At 42.3% G+C, this 24,182-nt stretch overlaps 2 protein-coding genes across 4 annotated transcripts in view; both read right to left on the bottom strand.

Moving 5' to 3' along the window:
* Positions 1-8,992: 8,992 nt before the first annotated feature.
* LOC108414035 (ras-related protein Rab-3A-like) lies at positions 8,993-18,135 on the bottom strand. Its single transcript, XM_017686798.2, has 5 exons — positions 18,050-18,135; positions 12,318-12,545; positions 11,713-11,831; positions 10,233-10,357; positions 8,993-10,114 (listed from the first exon to the last, which is right to left on the bottom strand). The coding sequence occupies exons 2-5, from the start codon at positions 12,543-12,545 to the stop codon at positions 9,924-9,926; spliced, it is 663 nt and encodes a 220-aa protein (XP_017542287.1). The 5' UTR covers positions 18,050-18,135; the 3' UTR covers positions 8,993-9,923.
* Positions 18,136-21,065: 2,930 nt separating this feature from the next.
* The window catches only part of pde4ca (phosphodiesterase 4C, cAMP-specific a), a 39,278-nt gene continuing 36,161 nt past the window's right edge, over positions 21,066-24,182 (bottom strand). For all 3 annotated transcript variants that reach the window (XM_017686799.2, XM_017686800.2, XM_017686801.2), the window contains one exon: positions 21,066-23,455. In XM_017686799.2, coding sequence (XP_017542288.1) covers positions 23,018-23,455 — 438 coding nt within the window. In that variant the 3' untranslated portion in view covers positions 21,066-23,017. The remainder of the gene's footprint in view (positions 23,456-24,182) is intronic.

Here is a 24,182-nt window from a genome sequence, read left to right as displayed (position 1 = left end):
GTGCCGATTTCCTGTGTGCCTTGTCAACCCGGAGACATTCAGCTCCTTACCATGCTCACTCAGCTGTTTCGGCTCCTCCAAGCTGAGGGGTGCGTTTTTTGTCTCAGACGACTTCTCGCGCCTCCTCGCGGAGTTTCCAGGCCTGACGGACCCCACGTTCTCCTCAGATGGCAGCAAGCATGGAGTCGAACATCACATCGCCACTTCGGGTCCGCCGGGCCACACTCGCGCTAGGCGCCTGGATCCCGCCAAGCTCACGGTCGCAAAGGCTGAGTTTGACACATTGGAACGCCTAGGCATCATGCGAAGGTCCAACAGCCCCTGGGCTTCTCCACTGCACATTGTCCGGAAGCCGGGCGGAGGCTGGCGCCCATGTGGTGATTACCGCCGACTCAATGATGCCACCACTCCGGATCGCTATCCCATTCCTCATGTGCAGGATTTTTCTGCCTGTCTGGCTGGGAAAGTCATCTTTTCCAAGGTGGACCTAGTTCGTGGCTACCATCAAGTCCCTGTGCATCCCGCTGACATCCCGAAGATGGCGGTGATCACTCCATTTGGCCTGTTTGAGTTCCTCCACATGCCATTTGGCCTCAAGAATGCCACCCAGACGTTCCAGCGCCTCATGGACAGTGTCCTGCGTGACCTCCCGTTCCTCTTTGTTTAACTGGATGACATTCTAGTTGCCAGCACCTCCAGGTCGGAACACCTGCACCACCTCAGGCTCCTATTTGAGCGCCTCAATCAGCACGGTTTGATCATCAACCCGTCGAAGTGCCAGTACGGGCTTCAGGTCATCAATTTCCTTGGTCACCGCGTCACCAGTGCCGGCGCCGTTCCACTCCCTACTAAAGTGGAAGCTATTCAGTGTTTCGCCCGCCCTCTGACAGTTAGAGCTCTGTAGGAGTTTCTAGGCATGGTGAACTTCTATCACCGTTTCATCCCAAGCGCGGCCAGTCTCAAGCCCTCAAAGGCAAAGCGGCCAAACACGCAGTAGACTGGACTAACGAGCGGCTCCGGGCTTTCAATGCGGCCAAACCTGCGCTGGCAGGTGCGACTATGTTGGCGCACCCCTCACCTGATGCACCCATTGCTATCACCACGGATGCATCTGACTATGCAGGTGGCGTGGTGCATGAACAGTGGGTCGATGGTGCTTGGCAACCCCTGGCGTTCTTTAGTAGCCTGCTCCGCCCCGCTGAGCGTAAATACAGCACATTTGACCGTGAGCTGCTCGCCCTGTACTTTCACTTTCGCTTTCTCTTGGAGGGCCGTCCATTTGTTGCATTCGTGGATCACAAACCCTTGGCATTTGCCATGGCGAAGTCCTCCGAACCGTGGTCTTCCCGTCAGCAACGTCAGCTGGCCTTCATCTCGGAGTTCACCACGGACGTTCAGCATGTTGCAGGAAAAGACAACCCTGTGGCCGACTGTCTCTCCCGCGCGGCAGTTGACGCTGTACACCTCGGCATCGACTACTCCCGAATGGCGGCGGACCAGGTGTCGGACCCAGAGGTCCAAGCCTACAGGTCTGCGGTCACTGGCTTGCGGTTGGTGGATGTTCCCTTCAGTGATACTGGTGTGACGCTCCTCTGTGACGTGTCCATGGGCCACCCCAGGCCTATTGTTCCCACCTGCTGGCGCAGACCGGTTTTTGACACCATACACGGCCTCTCTCACCCTGGCAGGAGGGCAACGCAAAGGCTGGTGGCAGACAAATTCGTCTGGCACGGCCTTAAAAAGGACATTCGCAACTGGAGTACTGCTTGTGTGGACTGTCAACGCGCCAAAGTGCATCAGCATGTTAAGGCCCCTCTGGCGTTGTTCCCTGTGCCTGAGCGGCATTTCGACCACGTACATGTGGATCTGGTGGGTCCGCTGCCACCGTCCCGGGGTTTCACCCACCTCCTCACGATAGTCGACAGGACCACGAGGTGGCCAGAAGCCGTGCCGCTTTCTTCCACGACGTCCTCGGAGGTGGCCAGAGCATTCATTGACACGTGGGTCTCGCGGTTTGGCGTTCCATCAGACATTTCCTCGGATCGCGGCCCTCAGTTCACTTCAGCCCTCTGGACCAGCATGGCTGCGGGTCTCGGGGTGCATCTTCACCGTACTACTGCCTACCATCCCCAGGCAAACGGGCTGTGTGAGCGTTTCCACCGCTCTATGAAGGCCGCACTCCGGGCCAGTCTCCAGGATGACGGTTGGGCCGGTAGGCTTCCCTGGGTCATGCTGGGCCTCCGTTGGGCCCCCAAGGACGACCTCCAAGCCTCTTCAGCTGAACTTGTTTATGGCCAGGTGCTACGGGTTCCCGGGGATTTCCTCCCAAGTTCTACTGCCCCGTGGTCCGCCAGCCACCAGCGACAGGCCCTTCGTGAGTTCTCCAGTGCTTTTGGCCTCCCAACATGGCCTGCCGGAGTCACGCTTTCCTCCTTCTTTGCGAGCAGCGGAGTTTGTGTTCATCCGGCACGACGCACACCGGAGCCCCCTCCGTCCAGTCTACGATGGTCCTTTCCGAGTGTTGACTCCTGGGGATAAGTACTTCAAGGTTGAGGTTGGCGGCGTCCCTGTGAGCGTTTCGGTAGACCGCCTGAAGCCGGCCCACCTGGCTCCTGGCAGCACTGTGGAGACTGGGCGGCCCGCGAAGCGTGGAGGTCCCTCAGGCACTGTCCCGGCACGCCCCATGGAGTGGCCGGCCTTTTCTCCTTCCCCGGCTCCGGGTGTGACGAGCCGTTCCGGACGTCTGGTTCGGCCCCCTCGCCGGTTGGACATGTCCGTTTTCGCGGATTCTGGGGGGACGTGTGTAGGGGCTACTACTCGCGACTGGAGCGAATCCGCAACGGACAGGCTTTAAGTCACTCACCATTAGCTCCACCATTCAGCCACAGCAGTTTAGCCCCACGATTTAGCTACAGCAGTTTAGCCCCACCATTCCAGCTACAGCAGTTTAGCTCCACCAATCAGCTACAGCAGTTTAGCCCCACCATTCAGCTACAGCAGTTTAGCTCCACCCATTCAGCTACAGCAGTTTAGCTCCACCAATCAGCTACAGCAGTTTAGCCCCACTATTCAGCTACAGCAGTTTAGCTCCACCATTCAGCTACAGCAGTTTAGCCCCACCATTCAGCTACAGTAGTTTAGCCCCACCGTTCAGCTACAGCAGTTTAGCCCCACCATTTAACTACAGCAGTTTAGCCCCACCATTCAGCTACAGCAGTTTAGCCCCACCATTCAGCTACAGCAGTTTAGCTCCACCAATCAGCTACAGCAGTTTAGCCCCACCATTCAGCTACAGCAGTTTAGCTCCACCATTCAGCTACAGCATTTTAGCCCCACCATTCAGCTACAGTAGTTTAACCCCACCATTCAGCTACAGCAGTTTAGCCCCACCATTCAGCTACAGCAGTTTAGCCCTACCATTCAGCTACAGCAGTTTAGCCCCACCATTCAGCTACAGCAGTTTAGCTCCACCAATCAGCTACAGCAGTTTAGCCCCACCATTCAGCTACAGCAGGTTAGCTCCACCATTCAGCTACAGCAGTTTAGCTCCTTCAATCAGCTACAGCAGTTTAGCTCCACCCATTCAGCTACAGCAGTTTAGCTCCACCCATTCCCCTGCAGCTGATCTGCACATTCATTTATTCGTATTAGTGTATAATTCTATAACCATATTTTAAAGTGCTCAGTCTCTCTGCTCACACTACAGCACTAATTTAGCTTCACTCATATTACATAATATTCACACTGAACCTGCACAGATTCTTATTTATCAGCCACATGTTCAATGTTTTTAGTATAATTCTGTGTATACAGCTCTCTTGGCGTTGTTTTCTCCTGTTTATGCTGGATTTCAGTGCACAGACATCTGTGGTATTTTGTGCACTGTACAGAAGTTCACAGTAAAATGACAGTACGTTTTGTGCGACTGGCTGCAGCACTTTCACAGCAATTTAGTGAACCATATTAGTAAAGATGAACCCAACAATACAGTGATGTTATTCTGCTGTACACTCACAGTAATGAGCTATAATCACGACAGTAATTACAACAGCAAAAGTAATACAGCACAGAAGTGATTTCTTGCAAATTTACATACAGAACATTTCATCAGACCTATAAATATGTTGATTGAAGAAGCACTAAGTGAAAATTTATTCTCCATGTTTCACACTGTATATGCACTGCATGTCTTAAACATGTTTGTTTTAAATATTTGAAAACTGCTAATTCAAATTTAAGCTATTTTTAAAATGGTCAAAATTTCAGCGATCTGGCTAAGTAATGAAAAAAAAGATGTTTACACCTTTTAAGTGCCATTAAAGCAGCTCCTGCAGATCTTCAGCAACAGAAAAAAATATTGGTGTAAATATTGTAGTAATATTCGTAGGTTTATTGTCGAGTTTTTCACGTCTGCATTTACAGACACTGAACTCTGTACTGTCAGCACTTTAGTGCATTCAATGCAATTACTTCTGTACTTTTACTGAGAGCATTTCTGCTGGTACTAAAGCATTTCACTGCGTTCACTCTGACAGTCAACTCAGACATCTCCGATGAAGATTAAAGACAAAACAAAGACTTTAAAACTGAAGTGTTTATTATCTCAGTGTGTGGAATGTAACTGATCATTTCATTTAAAATAAATCTTTATTACATTTACAGTAAGACGGATGAGCTGCGCTGTGACGTAATCCAGGAAAACATCTCCTGCAGACCTTCAGCTCACTTTACCTCACCACAGCAGGACAGCACAAACAAACACACACATCTTATAGCTGAATGAAAATCTGAAGCTCTGGGAAGTTGAATGAATAAATAAATAAATAAATAAATAAATAAATAAATAAATGATTGAGTGAATGAATGAATAAATAAATCGTTTAGTCCCTCCAATCAGCAACAGCGATTAAAACATAGAAAATACTTTTTACAGTTTATGGCTCATTTTATACAGTAACAGATTCTCACTGTAATCTGGAATAATCCGGCTTCATGTTAATGATTTGAAAAGAAAAAGATTTAAATTCAATCTGGATTAGAAACACAGGAATGAGTCATAAACACTGACCACTGACCAAGTTTCAAATCAAAAAGCAAAGATAATATTCCAATGAACTGATAAACTCATGCATTATGACCTGCGTCTTACATTTCTAAAAAAAAACACATCATTACATAAACAAATAAAGAAATAAACAAACAAATAAAGAAATATTAACTTAATAAGCATCAAACATGTAGTGCATAGTGTAGCAATACTGCTGATTACACATGTAACTGTTGTTTATTCAGTGTTTATACAGCTTTACAACAGCTTCTATGCAGCATTGATCCCAATACAGAATAACAACTCACAATATTACAGATAATCAATCACAACAGATTAGATCTTATTCAGACTCTGACAGTATCTGACTGTAAGTGTCTGATTGTAGCTGTAAGTGAAATAAAGTGTATCTGATTGTAACTGTATTAGTATATAACAGTATCTGTGTTTCCAACTATAACTGTAACTGCATGTGTATTAAACTGTATGACTGTTTCTGACTTTAAATGTATCTGACTTTGTCACTGTAACTGTGTGTGATTGCATATCTGACTGGAACTGTGTATGATTGTGTATCTGACTGTAACCGTGTGTGATTGTGTATCTGGCTGTAACTGTGTGTAATTGTGTATCTGATTGTAACCGTGTGTGATTGTGTATCTGACTGTAACTTCATGGGATTGTGTATCTGACTGTAACTGTGTGTGATTGTGTATCTGACTGTAAAATTATGGGATTGTGTATCTGACTGTAACTTTATGGGATTGTGTATCTGATTGTAACTTTATGGGTTTGTGTATCTGACTGTAATTGTGTGTGATTGTGTATCTGACTAACTGTGTGTGATTGTGTATCTGACTGTAACTTTGTGATTGTGTTTCTGACTAACATTATGGGATTGTGTATCTGACTGTATCTGTATGTGATTGTGTATCTGACTCTCACTGTGCGTGACTGTGTATCTCACTGTAAGTGTATGTGATTGTGTATATGACTGTAACTGTGTGTGAGATTGTGTATGTGACTGTAACTGTGTGTGATTGTGTATGTGACTGTAACTGTGTGTGATTGTGTATCTGATTGCAACCATGCGTGATTGTGTATCTGACTGTAACTTCATGGGATTGTGTATCTGACTGTAACTGTGTGGGATTGTGTATCTGACTGTAACTGTGTGATTGTGTATCTGACTGTAACATTATGGGATTGTGTATCTGACTGTAACCGTGTGATTGTGTATCTGACTGTAACCGTGTGGTTGTGTATCTGACTGTAACATTATGGGATTGTGTATCTGACTGTAACCATGTGTGATTGTGTATCTGACTGTAATTGTGTGTGTGTGTATCTGATTGTAACCATGTGTGATTGTGTATCTGACTGGAACTGTGTGTGATTGTGTATCTGACTGTAACTGTGTGATTGTGTATCTGACTAACATTATGGGATTGTGTATCTGACTGTAACTGTATGGGATTGTGTATCTGACTGTAACATTAAGGGATTGTGTATCTGACTGTAACCGTGTGATTGTGTATCTGACTGTAACCATGTGGTTGTGTATCTGACTGTAACATTATGGGATTGTGTATCTGACTGTAACCGTGTGTGATTGTGTATCTGACTGTAATTGTGTGTGATTGTGTATCTGACTGTAACTGTGTGTGTGTGTATCTGATTGTAACCATGTGTGATTGTGTATCTGACTGGAACTGTGTGTGATTGTGTATCTGACTGTAACTGTGTGATTGTGTATCTGACTAACATTATGGGATTGTGTATCTGACTGTAACTGTATGTGATTGTGTATCTGACTGTAACTGTGTGATTGTGTATCTCACTGTAAGTGTATGTGATTGTGTATGTGACTGCAACTCTGTGTGATTGTGTATCTTACTGTACCTGTATGTGATTATGTATCTGACTATAATTGTGTGGTTGTGTATTTGACTGTAACTGTGTGTGATTGTGTATCTGACTGTAACTGTGTGTGATTGTGTATCTGACTGTGTGTGATTGTGTATCTGACTAACTGTATGTGATTGTGTATCTGATTGTAACCATGTGTGATTGTGTATCTGACTGTAACTGTGTGTGATTGTGTATCTGACTAAGTGTGTGTGATTGTGTATCTGACTAACTGTATGTGATTGTGTATCTGATTGTAACCATGTGTGATTGTGTATCTGACTGTAACTTCATGGGACTGTGTATCTGACTGTAACTATGTGTGACTATGTATCTGATTGTAATTGTGTGTGATTGTGTATCTGACTAACATTATGGGATTGTGTATCTGACTGTAACTGTATTTAATTGTGTATCTGACTCTCACTGTGCGTGACTCTGTATCTCACTGTAAGTGTATGTGATTGTGTATGTGACTGTAACTGTGTGATTGTGTATCTGACTGTAACTGTGTGTGATTCTGTATGTGACTGTAACAGTGTGTGATTGTGTATCTGATTGTTACCATGTGTGTTGTGTATCTGACTGTAACATTATGGGATTGTGTATCTGACTGTAACCGTGTGTGATTGTGTATCTGACTGGAACTGTGTGATTGTGTATCTGACTAACATTATGGGATTGTGTATCTGACTGTAACTGTATGTGATTTTATATCTGACTGTAACTGTGTGTGATTGTGTATCTGACTGTAAGTGTATGTGATTGTGTATGTGACTTTAAATGTGTGTGATGGTGTATCTGAATATAACTGTGTGTGATTATGTATCTGACTATAACTGTGTGATTGTGTATTTGACTGTAACTGTATGTGATTGGGTATGTGACTGTAACCGTGTGTGATTGTGTATCTTACTGTAACTGTATGTGACTGGGTATGTGACTGTAACTGTGTGTGATTGTGTATGTGACTTTAAATGTGTGTGATTGTGTATCTGACTATAACTGTGTGTGATTATGTATCTGACTATAACTGTGTGATTGTGTATTTGACTGTAACTGAATATGATTGTGTATGTGGCTGTAACTGTGTGTGATTGTCCATCTGACTGTAACTGTATGTTATTGTGTATCTGACTGTAACTGTGATTGTGTATCTGACTGTGTGTGATTGTGTTTCTGACTATAACTGTGTGTGATTTTGCATCTGACTGTAACTGTGTGACTGTGTATCTGACTGTAACATTATGGGATTGTGTATCTGACTGTAATTATGTGTGATTGTGTATCTGACTGTAATTGTGTGTGTGTATCTGATTGTAACCGTGTGTGATTGTGTATCTGACTGTAACTGTGTGTGATTTTGCATCTGACTCTAACTGTGATTGTGTATCTGACTGTAACATTATGGGATTGTGTATCTGACTGTGACTGTAACTGTGTGTTGTGTATCTGACTGTAACATTATGGGATTGTGCATCTGACTGTAACCGTGTGTGATTGTGTATCTGACTTTAATTGTGTGTGAGTGTGTATCTGATTGTAACCGTGTGTGATTGTGTATCTGACTGTAACTGTGTGTGATTGTGTATCTGACTGTAATTGTGTGTGTGTATCTGATTGTAACCGTGTGTGATTGTGTATCTGACTGTAACTATGTGTGATTGTGTATCTGACTGTAACTGTATGTGATTGTGCATCTGACTGTAACTGTGTGTGATTGTGTATCTCACTGTAAGTGTATGTGATTGTGTATGTGACTGTAACTGTGTGTGACTGTGTATCTTACTGTACCTGTATGTGATTGGGTATGTGACTGTAACTGTGTGTGATTGTGTATCTTACTGTAACTGTATGTGATTGTGTATGTGACTGTAACTGTGTGTGATTGTGTATCTGACTGTAACTGTATGTGATTGTGTATATGGCTGTAACTGTGTGTGATTGTGCATCTGACTGTAACTGTATGTGATTGTGTATCTGACTGTAACTGTGATTGTGTATCTGACTGTGTGTGATTGTGTATCTGACTATAACTGTGTGTGATTTTGTATCTGACTATAACTGTGTGTGATTTTGCATCTGACTGTAACTGTGCGACTGTGTATCTGACTGTAACATTATGGGATTGTGTATCAGACTGTAACCGTGTCTGATTGTGTATCTGACTGTAATTGTGTGTGATTGTGTATCTGACTGTAATTGTGTGTGTGTGTATCTGATTGTAACCGTGTGTGATTGTGTATCTGACTGTAACAGTGTGTGATTTTGCATCTGACTCTAACTGTGATTGTGTATCTGATTGTAACATTATGGGATTGTGTATCTGACTGTGACTGTAACTGTGTGTGATTGTGTATCTTAGTAACTGTATGTGATTGTGACTGTAACTGTGTGTGATTATATTTCTGACTGTAACTGTGATTGTGTATCTGACTGTGTGTGATTGTGTATCTGACTGTAACTGTGTATCTGACTGTCACTGTGTATCTGACTGCAAATGCATATGTAACTGTACCTGACTGTGACGATATGTGACTTTAGCTGTGTCTGTAAGTGTATTTGACTGCAGCTGTGTCTGACTGTAACTGGATGTGATTATAAATGTATGTAATTGTAACTGCAGGAGATTAGGTGTAGCCTACTGTATATGTACCTGACTGTATCTGATTGTTCTTTTGATTGTTATTGATTGATATTTGATTGTGGATTATGAGTATTTTAACAGGCACAGTCCTGGTGTGACGCTGTATTTGGGGCACTAAGGTCAGTTTGAGTGTACTGTGAGTGTATTATGAGTTTTTTAACAGGCGCAGTCCTGGTGTGACACTGTATTTGGGGGTACTGAGGTCAGATTCAGTGTACTGTGAGTGTATTATGAGTATTTTAACAGGAGCAGTCCTGGTGTGGCGCTGTATTTGGGCTACTGAGGTTAGTGTGAGGGTACTGTGAGTGTATTATGAGTATTTTAACAGGCGCAGTCCTGGTGTGAACGCTGCGGTTGCTCGGTGAGCTGAGGACCCTGCTTGGCTCCAGTAACTGTGGGGTCTCCAGCCTCCAAACTGTCCGACATTCGCTCACAGATAACGTCCACCAGCCGCTCAAACGTCTGCTTCACGTTGATGTTGTCTTTAGCGCTGGTCTCAAAAAACTCAAAACCTAAAATGCAGGATATCATAAAATAAAGTTATTAATGAATCCATTGTTTTATGTTTATTTTCTGTTCATTTTTGTGTGTTTAAATGTAAACATGTCTGTAGCGATGCGAGTAAATCACCGAGCTGATCTGCCAGCTGTCTCCCTCTCTGAGACGCCACCAGCCGCTCGTCCTCCATATCACACTTATTCCCCACCAGCAGTACCTGGGCGTTGTCCCATGAGTATGTTTTAATCTGAGTGGACCTGCAGCATGTCCACACCAATCACATTCAGGTGGTCAGAAAGTGGAAAGAGGTTGTTTAAAAACCATTTAAAGATCAATCAGAACATAGCAGAGCTCAAACAACTCATGTACCACATCTTTCATAAAAGACTGTCAGCTGCGTTTACTCCACAACCTGCTGAGTCGACTGTATTATCTGTATGTATAAATATATTATATATATATAATACAATTGTATTATCTGCAGTCAAGGCCTTTTTACACGGATTCAACAAGAAAATGCACGTTGACTTTTGAAAACACACGTATATTAAAGTCGACTTCCACATTGAGTCGGATAAACTATGATGCTGTGTACGTTCTCTTCTCGCAGCCTGCTCGATTTTTTGTGTTAATTTTATGTGATAAAGAACAAGCTGATCAATCAGAGCTCTGTCATCATGGCTGCAGCCCAAAGAAATGTGCATCAAGATGGCAGTGGAGTCCAACTTGCTTGTAGCAGAGCACAAAAGCTTATACGACCAGCAAAACACTGGCTATGAAACTGCGAAGTTTAAACAAAACGGGACGGAGCAGAGCTGAAAAGCTGAGAATGTCAGTGAGCATGTAACTGGAAACTATTAACTTCCCTCACTTATGAACATGCATCTTTATTTTGCAGTTGATGATGTAAAGAAACTGAAATCTCCTAATACAATAATCAGAAAGGGAAGAAGATTGATAGGCTTGCTGTAGTTCATTCACTCCTTTTTAATGAGAGAAGCAGAAGCAGAGATTTGAATTAACCCACTGACAGAACCAGCCTTTATACAGCTTCAGCTCCTGCATGAGGTGGCAGACTCATATACATGTATGCATATATATACGCATGTATATCTGTGGGTGGATCTCTCCATGTCAGTGTCTCTTTTGTAGAATGGGGTGCATCCAGGCTGCCGTTTAGTTGCAGAGCTTAAGAGAGTTTATACAAAAAAAAATATCAGGCTTGATGTTAAAAATCCATGTTTTCCATTTGGAAAAATGAAACTTGGTATGAACAGGCCTTTACAGTGGTAGTGAAGTTACTGTTAGTTAGAACTTCACAACACTGCACTACACCAACCACAGCCTGGAAAACAAATAGACCTATTTAAAATACGAACCTCAAGACTCTGTAAAGTGTTTTATTTTAAAAAAGTAGTCCAAAACACTATCATGTTATCAGGTGAATTTCTCATTGCACACAGAGAAATAATCAGCCTGAATGAAATAAAATGACCCGACAAAGACCTCAACAGGTACAGAGTCTAAAGACGCTCAGTAAACTCTTATTTTGACATGTGGAGTGAGGTGTGATGGGTTACAGAGCCACGATAAAGAAGAAGAGGATCGTTACCAGTCCTGAACCGCGTTAAAGGAATCTTCGTTAGTGATGTCGTACATCAGGATGAAGCCCATCGCGCCGCGGTAATACGCTGTAGTGATCGTCCGGTATCGCTCCTGACCGGCAGTGTCCTTCAAACACAAACACAGGCTCTCATCAGCCCTCAGCAAAAAACCCACCTCATGACACTCCAAACAGACAGACATGAGGAAAAAAAGAAAAACTGGCCAGACGGAGAACAAAAGACCAAAGAAACACACAAATATTCTCTGTTAAAAAATATAATAACCATCATTTTAACCACTGTTTTATCTTAGTTTAATGTCGTTTCTCTGTATTTTGGTCGTTTCCTTCATAACAAGCGTAAAAATAGCTAGTAGTGCTGATGTCACAGTAGGCAGCTAACTTTCCCGTTCCACCTTAAATAGTCCAGCAGTTCTGACGCCTGAAGCGCCAGAATGTAACTGCTGCTCCATTTAAGGTGGAATGGGAACACTGGAATGAGAATCTGGAGAATGTCTGACTTTAGCTTCAAATCACTGAAGAATTAGTGGGTGATAATAAATAACTGCCCCCTCTTTGAAGGCATATGATTAACAGTGGGTTCCTCTGTGTACCCAGATCTGCAGCTTGATCCTCTTGTCGTTCCTGTATATGGTCTTGACTTTGAAGTCAATGCCGACGGTGCTGACGAAGGCCGGAGTGAAGGAGTCGTCAGCGTAGCGGAACAGGAAGCTGGTTTTCCCGACGCTGCTGTTTCCAATAATCAGGATCTTAAACATGTAATCAAAGTTCTGATCAGCCGATTCCTTCTGACCATAACGGGCATCATTTGCAGAGGCCATCTGTAAACAACAATAAACACACTTATAAACAAACAAACAACGAACTTATAAACAAACAACAACACACACTTATGAACAAATAACACACACTTATAAACAAACAAACAACACACACATTTATAAACTAACACACTTACAAATAAACAACACACACTTATAAACAAACACTTATAAATAAACAACACACACACTTATAAATAAACACACTTATAAACAAACAATGCACACTTATAAACAAACAACCCACACATTTATAAACTAACAAATAACACACATATAAACAAACCACACACACTTATAACCAAACAACACACTTGTAAACAAACAACACACACAAACAAACAACACACTTATAAACAACACACACTTATAAACAAACAAATAACACACTTATAAACAAACAACACATACACTTATAAACAAACAACAACACACACTTATAAACAAATAACACACACTTATAAACAAACAAACAACACACACATTTATAAACTAACACACTTACAAATAAACAACACACACTTATAAACAAACACTTATAAATAAACAACACACACACTTATAAATAAACACACTTATAAATAAACAACACACACACTTATAAACAAACAATGCACACTTATAAACAAACAACCCACACATTTATAAACTAACAAATAACACACATATAAACAAACCACACACACTTATAACCAAACAACACACTTGTAAACAAACAACACACACAAACAAACAACACACTTATAAACAACACACACTTATAAACAAACAAATAACACACTTATAAACAAACAACACATTTATAAACACACACACGTTCAAACTCTCCTTATTATGAACATGATATTTAATGCTTTTACAGTAAATCTAGTCTCTCCTTTCTGATCTGATAGTGGAGATGGTTTATTCAGGCAGTTTATATTCAGGGCTTTTCCTAAACATTACAGCGTTCTTTTATAGCTTTAAAGTCTGTCTGCTTAATTACTGTAATACACTTAGACGAAGGTCACTTTACAAACAAAATCAATTCTTCTTCTCATTATTATTATTGTTATTATTATTAATACTGACAGAGAGGAAATGTTTAGATAATGAGAAAGAGGAAAATCAGACATGCAGGTGTTTATACTTTTATATAGTGTTTGTTTTTATCACGTTCACATGTTTATTGTTATTTTTCACACTCATGTTCACTTCGCGCATGTTTTGTGGAGGAATTTTTACACTAAAAACTTCTTTAATTTATGGTGAATCAATATCAATCACATATATTGGTTTTCAGCCTCTCTGATTACTAATAATCAATATCGGTGGAGATCTATTGATGAGCCTGACGGAGCTCAGACTGTCTCTGAATCCGTCAGTAATCATCACTGGTCACAGCTGATGTGATTGATCAGCTGCAGAGCTGATATATCGGACACTAGAGGGCAGCAGGTCCTCCTGCAGACAGAGACTTTAAACCATCTGGCTAATGAGCTGAGAGAGGGAGATTATTCCACAGACACTGTTCACAGCGGCGCTCCACCCAAAACTACAGCTTACTGTACTGTTTGTGGTGCTTTTGTAGCTCAGCTTCATCAGTTTAACAGAATTCACGATATTACAGCGTTTCCATTCATCAGTGTTCCCTCACTACATTTCCCGGGATGCACTACGTGTAGACGGAGAAACCAGACTTTCTGAACTGATTCAATAAATCATTCACTGTCAAATCAGTGCAGTTACAGTACAACATTCCCACTTATGCACATCGCAAACCCCCAATTTATTACTGTATATTTTCATCGTCGTTATTTTCACAGTGAATTCTTCTACATGACCAGGTCTTCCTATAAAAACAGCTCTACGGTTCATATTTAAATCTGGTTAATCTACTTTGGGTACAAAGTCAGTCAAATTACAGATAATATTCCTGTTCTAAGTGAACACACACTCACACTCTCACACACACACACACACACACTCACACTCTCACACACACACACACACACACACACTCACACTCTCACACACACACACACTCACACTCTCACACACTCTCACACACACACTCACACTCTCACACATACACACTCACACTCTCACACACACTCACACACTCTCACACACACTCACTCACTCACACTCTCACACACACACACACACACACACACACACACACACACACACACACACACACACACACACACACTCACTAACACTCACTCACACACTCACACTCTCACACACTCTCACACACACCACACACACTCACTCACACTCTCACACACTCTCACACACACTCACTCACACTCTCACACACACTCACACACACACACTCACACACACTCACTCCCACTCACACTCTCTCACTGATACACTCTCTCTCACACACACTCACACTCTCACACACACTCACTCACACTCACACTCTCACACACACTCACAGTCTCACACACACTCACACTCACTCACACTCACACTCACTCACACACACTCACACTCTCACACTCACACACAATCACACTCACTCACTGATACTCACACTCTCTCACACACACTCACTCACACTCTCACACACACACTCACACACACTCACACTCTCACACACACTCACACTCACTCACACACACTCCCACTCACACTCTCTCACTGATACACTCTCTCTCACACACACTCACACTCTCACACACACTCACTCACACTCACACTCTCACACACACTCACAGTCTCACACACACTCACACTCACTCACACTCACACTCACTCACACTCACACTCTCACACTCACACACAATCACACTCACTCACTGATACTCACACTCTCTCACACACACTCACTGATACTCCCACTCACACACTCTCACACACACTCACTCACACACACTCACACACACACTCACACACACTCACACTCTCACACACACTCACACTCACTCACACACACTCCCACTCACACTCTCTCACTGATACACTCACTCTCACACACACTCACACTCTCACACACACTCACTCACACTCACACTCTCACACACACTCACAGTCTCACACACACTCACACTCACTCACACTCACTCACTCACACTCTCACACTCACACACAATCACACTCACTCACTGATACTCACACTCTCTCACACACACTCACTGATACTCCCACTCACACACTCTCACACACACTCACTCACACACACTCACAGTCTCACACACACTCACACTCACTCACACTCACTCACTCACACTCTCACACTCACACACAATCACACTCACTCACTGATACTCACACTCTCTCACACACACTCACTGATACTCCCACTCACACACTCTCACACACACTCACTCACACACACTCACACACACACTCACACACACTCACACTCTCACACACACACACACTCACACTCTCACACACACACACACACTCACACTCTCACACACTCTCACACACACACTCACACTCTCACACATACACACTCACACACTCTCACACACACTCACTCACTCACACTCTCACACACACACACACACACACACACACACACACACACACACACACACACACACTCACTAACACTCACTCACACACTCACACTCTCACACACACTCACACACTCTCACACACACCACACACACTCACTCACACTCTCACACACTCTCACACACACTCACTCACACTCTCACACACACTCACACACACACACTCACACACACTCACACTCTCACACACACTCACTCACACACACTCCCACTCACACTCTCTCACTGATACACTCTCTCTCACACACACTCACACTCTCACACACACTCACTCACACTCACACTCTCACACACACTCACACTCACTCACACTCACACTCACACACACTCACACTCTCACACTCACACACAATCACACTCACTCACTGATACTCACACTCTCTCACACACACTCACTCACACTCTCACACACACTCACACACACACTCACACACACTCACACTCTCACACACACTCACAAAAACCTTGTATCTCCATCGCCACCTCGTGTATATATATGGAAGGAAACCTTGTTTTGTCATTTTTCAGTTTTTATCATAATCTGAAAACTCCTGTTCTTTACATTGTGTGTAAATTTCATGATGAATGGAGCAAAAGAAATCCCAGAATGACTTGGAAAAAGTTCTGGTAGTTTAAAAGTATGTTTTTCCTTCTCCTGTAAAGTTGTCATTCATATATACGGTATTATATATACATATATTCATGTATAATATGCACATTTAATATTAATGTATGCATTATAAATATATCCAGTTTATACATTAGTTTATACATTAGTTTATACATTAGTTTATATAGCTCATACCTGTTTATAATACGCACTGGCAGGACAGAAACCTGTAATATATATATATATATATATATATATATATATATATATATATATATATATATATATAGTATATAAGTGCCACCTCTAAAAAGTCCCAAAGCCGATCAATATGATGATTAATATGCTACAATCCAGCAATTACAGCACTAATCATGCTCTCCTCACAGTCAAACATGCAGAGGTGGGTTTAGGGTTAAGGTTGACCCTTTGGTCAGAGAACACACTGTGATTCACCACAATAACCATAAACGCTGCCATTTTGGCCTCAATATAGCAACTTGTGGCCACATTATAGTAAACTGTTGCTTCAATATGCTAAGTTACAGCCGTTATATAATAACTTGTGGCCTTAATATATTCATATACAGACTCAGTAATCTGTGGTGACGCCTTGTCAAAAAGCACTTTAAACGGCCTGTCCTCGAATCTCCAGCACACTTCTAGTGTTTCAAAAGCTCCTCTCACCTTCAAGACACGTCATCAGAAGGTGGTTTTACTGTTTACACTGGAAAATCTCAGCCTGCAGACACTGCAGCGCTGCTGTAGCCGCACAACGGGCGTGTTTACAACACACGCAGCCGTGGTTACGTTGTATATTTTGGCTGGAGTGTCCCTTTAAAGGAACGCCTCACAAAAAATCTAAATTTCTCCATTTTTAATTTTTTTTTAACCTGTTTATGTTTCTTTCGTTCTAGCACTGGAGCTATGAGGCCAGTGTAGCTAAGGAATCGTTAAAGTTCAAACCCCACCGATTAGAGCTGAACAGATGAATGAGGATAAAGGCGAAAGCTCCGGCGGGGCTGCTAATGGTCTGAGCTATGCTAAAGCACTTTAGCCCATGTTCACAGAAGACAGTGTATCAGACAGTGTCAGGAACCACATCTACATCACAGTTTAAACTGGGCTCTTTTTAAAAACAGCGAGTTGGCTTTTGAATTGTCCGTCCCACCTTAAATGGTGCTGCGGTTAAGGTGGAACGGACAATTGGAGTAAGAGGCTCAGCCTGTAGCTCAGAGCTAAAGCTAACTAAGCCGGCCGGAGCCCACAAACGGTGTAAAACAAGGCGGTCGTCGCTGAAAACGCGCGCAGACCGGTTTATCGCTGGTGTTATAGCAGATCTGAGTGTTTATAACGAGTGAATTACGGTTTCTTACTGTTTCATTCGCGCTGATCCGCCGTCAATGAGCTAAAGCAGCTAAACGGAGCTTATTACAGCGCACCCGTATTCAGGGAAACCCCGCCCCTCCTGCGCTATGATTGACCAATACAGTCCGGCCTCCTGCACTCTGATTGGCTGTGAGCTCACATTCCTGCTAGTCCTCCTCCAATCCACTTGCCATCTTTCCGGAATGCAGGTGGGAATAAAACAAACTATCTGCGCCTGATTGTGAGATTATATAGCGCCCCCTGTTGACCTCTCTTATTTATTACATTTAAAGGGAAATTGCAGGTTTTATCTACGTCGTGTACTGCAGAGTCAACGGAGCCCCTAAGGTGACATGGCGATTATCTTTTATTAAAAAGTGGCCACGAGTTAGTATATTTAGGCCAATTCATATTTTGAGGCCACAAGTTGAATTTATCAAAACTTGTGGCCTCTATATAATAAACCGTGGCTTCAATATAGTAATTCGTACCCTCAGTATAATAAGCTGTGGCCTCAACATAATAACACTAGGCCTCGGAATATTAATTTGTGGCCTCAACTCATTTGTGTAATTTGTGGTCTCAATATAGTAACTTGTGGCATCAATATATTAATTTGTGGCCTGAGTTTAATCATTTTTGGCTTCAATATAGTAACTTGTGGCCACATTATAGTAAATTGTCGCTTCAGTGTGCTAAGTTGCAGCCATAACATAATAACTTGTTGCCTTAATAAATTCATTTACAGACTCAATGCACTAATTTGTGGTGACGCCTTATCAGAAAGTGTCACCACATCACCTTTAGGGCTCTGTGGATTCAGCGTTTTTATCAGATCAGATGCAGACACAGAACCAGAGGATCTGAAGAAACGCAGCTAAAAATTATAATATAATCACAACACATTAGATTATATTTCATCACCTAGTTCATCACTTAAAGCTGGTAACGTGGAGTCAGTAAAACAGCTGGAGTCTGTAGTTTATTGGTGTTTCTAAGAGCAGAACAGTTACAGTAACAGATTTCAGGTAAACAGTTCAGGTGGAAGCTAAAAACAGAGTTTAAGCAGGTTCAGTCTGTTCTTACTGAGCTACTCCGTCTCCAGTAACAGTGTGTTTAAAACAGAAAGAATAAAGTGGAACATTTAAAAACACAGACTCCATTTGCTTCAGAAAACAGAGCTTCTGAAATAAAGCGAACAGAGGGATCAACGATTACAGTGAACACGATGTTAACGACTGAAGGAGAGGCTCATTACGCTGCATGGTGAAGCCCTCATGTATCACCACACCTGGCTTACAATCACAGCTTCAGGAGAGTTCAGTAGAGTTACATAGAGTTACACTAGAGTTGAGGAGAGTTACAGTACAGTGTAGTGGAGTTACAGTAGAATTCAATAAAGTTACAGTACAGTTTCAGTAGAGTAACAGGAGTTTCAGTGGAGTTACATTAAAGTACAGTGGAGTTACAGTAGTTACAGTAGATCTACAGTAGAGTTGAACAGCGTTACAGTTTCAGTGGAGTTACAGTAACGTTTCAGTGGAGTTTCAGTGGAGTTACAGTGGAGTTACAATAATGTTTCAGTAGAGTTACAGTAAAGTTTCAGTAAAGCTTCAGTGGAGTTACAGTAAAGTTTCAGTGGAGTTACAGTGGAGTTACAATAATGTTTCAGTAGAGTTACAGTAAAGTTTCAGTAAAGCTTCAGTGGAGTTACAGTGGAGTTACAATAATGTTACTGTGGAGTTTCAGTAAAGTTACAATAAAGTTTCAGTGGAGTTACAGTGGAGTTACAATAATGTTACAGTGGAGTTTCAGTAAAGTTTCAGTAAAGCTTCAGTGGAGTTACAGTAAAGTTTCAGTGGAGTTTCAGTGGAGTTACAGTGGAGTTACAATAATGTTACAGTGGAGTTTCAGTAAAGTTTCAGTGGAGTAACAGTGGAGTTACAATAATGTTTCAGTAGAGTTTCAGTAAAGTTTCAGTAAAGTTTCAGTGGAGTTTCAGTGGAGTTACAGTGGAGTTACAATAATGTTACAGTGGAGTTTCAGTAAAGTTTCAGTGGAGTAACAGTGGAGTTACAATAATGTTTCAGTGGAGTTTCAGTAAAGTTTCAGTAAAGCTTCAGTGGAGTTACAGTAAAGTTACAATAATGTTACAGTGGAGTTTCAGTGGAGTTACAGTAAAATTTCAGTGAAGTTACAGTAAAGCTTCAGTGAAGTTACAGTAAAGTTTCAGTAAAGCTTCAATGGGGTTACAGTGGAGTTTCAGTGAAGTTATAGTAAAGTTTCAGTGGAGTTACAGTGGAGTTTCAGTAAAGTTTCAGTGAAGTTTCAGTGAAGTTACAGCAGCGTTTCAGTGGAGTTACAGCAGAGTTTTTCTGTGGCGTTATAGTAAAGTTGCAGTGGATTTATAGCGGAGTTTCAGTGGAGTTACAGTGAAGATACAGTGGAGTTAAATTTTAAGTTTTGAATTATGACTTTTTAAAATGTTTTATTTATATATTGATGAGGGACATTTTCAGTAGTTTAGTGTGTTTAACTACTGAAACAGAGGATCCAGAACCCACAGAGATGCAGGTCTGAAATTTAATGTTTGCAGAATTTTTTTCATGAAGTGGAACAAGTTTGTGCCTCTACATCGTCACACTGAAGCCCATCAGGTCTTTCATATTTTGGTATTTATTACTCATATTACAGCACTCAGGCAGCATGTGATGTATTAAAGCCATCCGAATTCTACAGTTTGAGCCTAAAATTTTGGGCACAAATACATTTCCTGAAAATGTGAAGCCAAACTGAGTCATGGTGATTTGAGGCTGAAACCTTTGCAGTACCAACACTTTCAAACAGCAGGACAAAGACAATTACATGTTAAAAGAAAAAAGACAGAGAGAAAGAAAGAACAGAGGAAAAGGAGCCAGACTGGAGTGCTGAACTGTAACGTGACCAATACTGTCATCACTAATGGAAATTAGCCAGCGGCAACATGGAAACGGGGGAGGAGGGGGAGGGGTGCTGTAAGGGGGGTTGTTTCGGGTGAGTGTGGGGGGCGGGGGGGGGGGGGGTATAGTGTGGGTACATGAAAGTGTTTTTTGTATTACACAATTGAAAGTACAGAACTGGGAAATGAATAACATGCAACCAAATCACATCAGAAAGAAAATGTAGGTGAAAAATTTGAAAGGTATGAATTATATCCCTCCCTCACACACACACACACACACACACACTCTCTCTCTCTCTCTCTCTCTCTCTCTCTCTCTCTCTCTCTCATACATACACACACACAGTCTCTCTTTAGTGTTTATATTCTGGATTCTATCTCACCTAACATTGCATTTTAGTCAGACTTCGGTTTTTGTGTGAATCCAGTCTGACTGCAGCCCTTACAGAAACAGAATCAGATTTAAATAAAGTGCTACAAACGCTACTGAACTGGAAGCAGATCAGATAATTTCAGCAAAAACATTATTATACATACACATAACCTGTAGCAGAAATAAAAACAAATACTAAGCATTAAAACAACACAAAGGCAATGAGCTACAGAAGCATGTGGGATCAGTTAAAGTGAGTCTAAAACAACAACTCTTTCAGAGCCATTAATCTTTAGACACCGTCGAGGAGTCTTCAACCGAAAACCACTGACAGTGTAGCTTAGTCCAGAACCAGGTGCACTGAGGGTCCGGAAATCAGCTCAGGCTTTTGTTAATGGCAATTGTCCACTAGGTGGCGCTAAAAACAAATACAAAAAGATCTCTCAACACAAACCACATCTCAGCAATGCAGAGGAAGCTGGTGTTCGGTGTAAAAGCACACATAAGCCGTTGGTGAAGGTAGTCCTTTAGCATGTATCCTGAGGTGTTCATGTTAAGTTTGGTCTTCTTTGCTTTTGTTCAGGTGCAAAAAAACACATGAACGCCTGAAGTGTATTTTCTTCTGGAATAGATTTCTAGTGCACATAAATATCTTAGTGTTTCCTGCGTCATAATCATAATACGTCCTGGTATAAAACCACTAAACATACACTTGTCCTTTCCAGTCCACTTCCTCGTTCTGTGCAATGTGAAACCAGGCTGGAAAGCATACAAATATATCTGAATATATATCTCACAAGTCTTCAGATCTTCAGAGCAGAAGGAAACGTTTCTCCAGTGCGAGGTCTACGACTGTAACATAGAGTCGTGATCTGGGAGACTGCTTATGTTTATCATTTACATTTTAGCCAACACAAACAAACTCCTGCAGGGCAAGACATCAACTCTTAACGAGAATTCCCATCTGGAGGGAACTTCCTTTAGTTGTAGGGGAAGCGTAGATTTATAAGAATGAGAACCCTCTGAAATTTCGAAAGTAGTCCAACACTTCATGAAGGCAGATCTTAAAATAGAGGTGATGGTGCGCTTAGGAACATTTTCCACCGACAACAAAACTGTCGTTAATGTTGTGGTGGTAAACTAGCACGACTGAAACGTCCCCAAAAATGACTTCATGTCACATGTAGAGATGAGGCAGGTACACATTCAAAATGACCTCATTAAGGGAAAAGTATTCAGTTCAGTGATGTTGTCTAAAGCTAAAGAGCACTCTGCTTTAACTTGATGCTTTAGATTTACTGGACAGGAGGTAAAGGTTCTACTTCTGTCGCTCACAGAGTAAGTGACGTTAAAGGTGCGCTTGGATAGAAAGCCTGGGGGAGCTGTGTTAGCTGTGCACTTTGCCCGCAATTGTGTACTCCCATTACAAGATCACACAAAGAACACTCTGCCTTTCTATCAACACTGTGGTGTAAAAGCTACAGTACTCTGACTATGAAGTTTAAAATATTAAAACTGCTAAAAATCTCAAGGACAGAATCTTATAGTTCCAGGAGGTCTCAATCAGTTCCTTGAGGGCTGGTGACCCCAGTGTCAGTGCATGGTTGAAAGGAGGAAGAGGAACAGAAGAAAAAATCAACAGGAAGAACAAAATTTTCAGTGTTACGTTCCCAGCCTCACACTTTTCCCTTCTTGGTCAAGTTCTCCATCCTCATCATTGCTATCTGAGGTATCAACGCGCTGGCTGTGAAGAGCTTTGGGCTTCTGATTGGGGTCTGTCTCAGTCCAGTCCTGTCCAGTTTCTGTTTCTTCCTCTGGACTGTCTGGACTCTCTGCGTCTGTCTCTCCTTCCTCCTCAAGTGTCAGAACAAGCTGGAACTTCTCCCCTGGACCTCCAGTCCCACCGGCCCCTCCGGACCCACCACCTGCCCCTCGGCTCAGGCTCTTCTCCTCATGTGCGATGGTGGGGCTGTGAGGGATCAGACTCTGGTAGAACTCCCGGTTATCCTCCAGAGTGTCCAGGATGTCCTGAGCATCAGGATGGACCAAATCTGCCCACGTCTCCCAAAGAGGGTGCACAATGTAATCAATAAACCCCACCTGGAACAACAAACATCACTGTAGTCAGTACAGACACTGCCATCAATAAAGAACTATAAACAGATCAGAAATAGAGGGCCAGTTTACAGGACATGGATTAAGCCTAGTTTTGAACTAAACTGTGATGTCAATTGTGGCTTAATCTGAGTCTGTCTACATAGCGCTGTTGTTGGAGCAAAAACTTGTATCTCCAAAATGGTAACTTCACAGGAGAAGGAAAAAACCTACTTTACTTTTAATGTAAGTCACTGGTACCAGAATTTTTTCCAAGTCATTTTGAGCCATTTATTTTGGTCCCTTCTTCATAAAATATACACACAATGTAAAGAGTAACAGGTGTTTTCAAATTATGTCTAAAACTGAAAAATACTGGCGATACAAGGTTTTCTTCTGACAGCAGCGATAAACAACTAACTGCACAAACTATACACTGATGGGCCAAAAGTCAGGACAGGAGCTAGTATCATGTAGGACCCCCTGTAGCCCAGCAACTCAAGTGCTGCAACTCAACGTGGCATCGATTCCATCGATTTCAATCCCCTGAGCTGACAGTACATGACTGAAGTGCCCTTGAGCAAGACACCTAACCCCCAACTGCTTCCAGGGTGCTGTGGATAGGGCTGCCCACTGATCGCATACCACATTTTTTCCAGTCTTCATGGGTCCAGTTGGCAATCTCACAAACCCTGGTGAAACGTTGTGTCCGGGACACAGATGCACTCTGGTG

Source organism: Pygocentrus nattereri, chromosome 17 (genome assembly GCF_015220715.1).
Source record: "Pygocentrus nattereri isolate fPygNat1 chromosome 17, fPygNat1.pri, whole genome shotgun sequence".
NCBI classification, from domain to species: Eukaryota; Metazoa; Chordata; class Actinopteri; order Characiformes; family Serrasalmidae; genus Pygocentrus; species Pygocentrus nattereri.
Note: the sequence above shows the minus strand (reverse complement) of the source record. Positions and strands in the feature narration are given on the sequence as shown.

Excerpts from the sequence above, each read along its gene's own strand:
- LOC108414035 (XM_017686798.2), bottom strand. The coding sequence starts at position 12,545 with ATGGCCTCTGCAAATGATGCCCGTTATGGTCAGAAGGAATCGGCTGAT. Across the intron at positions 10,358-11,712 it reads TTTAACGCGGTTCAGGACTG|GTCCACTCAGATTAAAACAT; the intron begins GTAACGATCCTC and ends GACATGCTGCAG. Across the intron at positions 10,115-10,232 it reads ACAGCTGGCAGATCAGCTCG|GTTTTGAGTTTTTTGAGACC; the intron begins GTGATTTACTCG and ends CCTGCATTTTAG.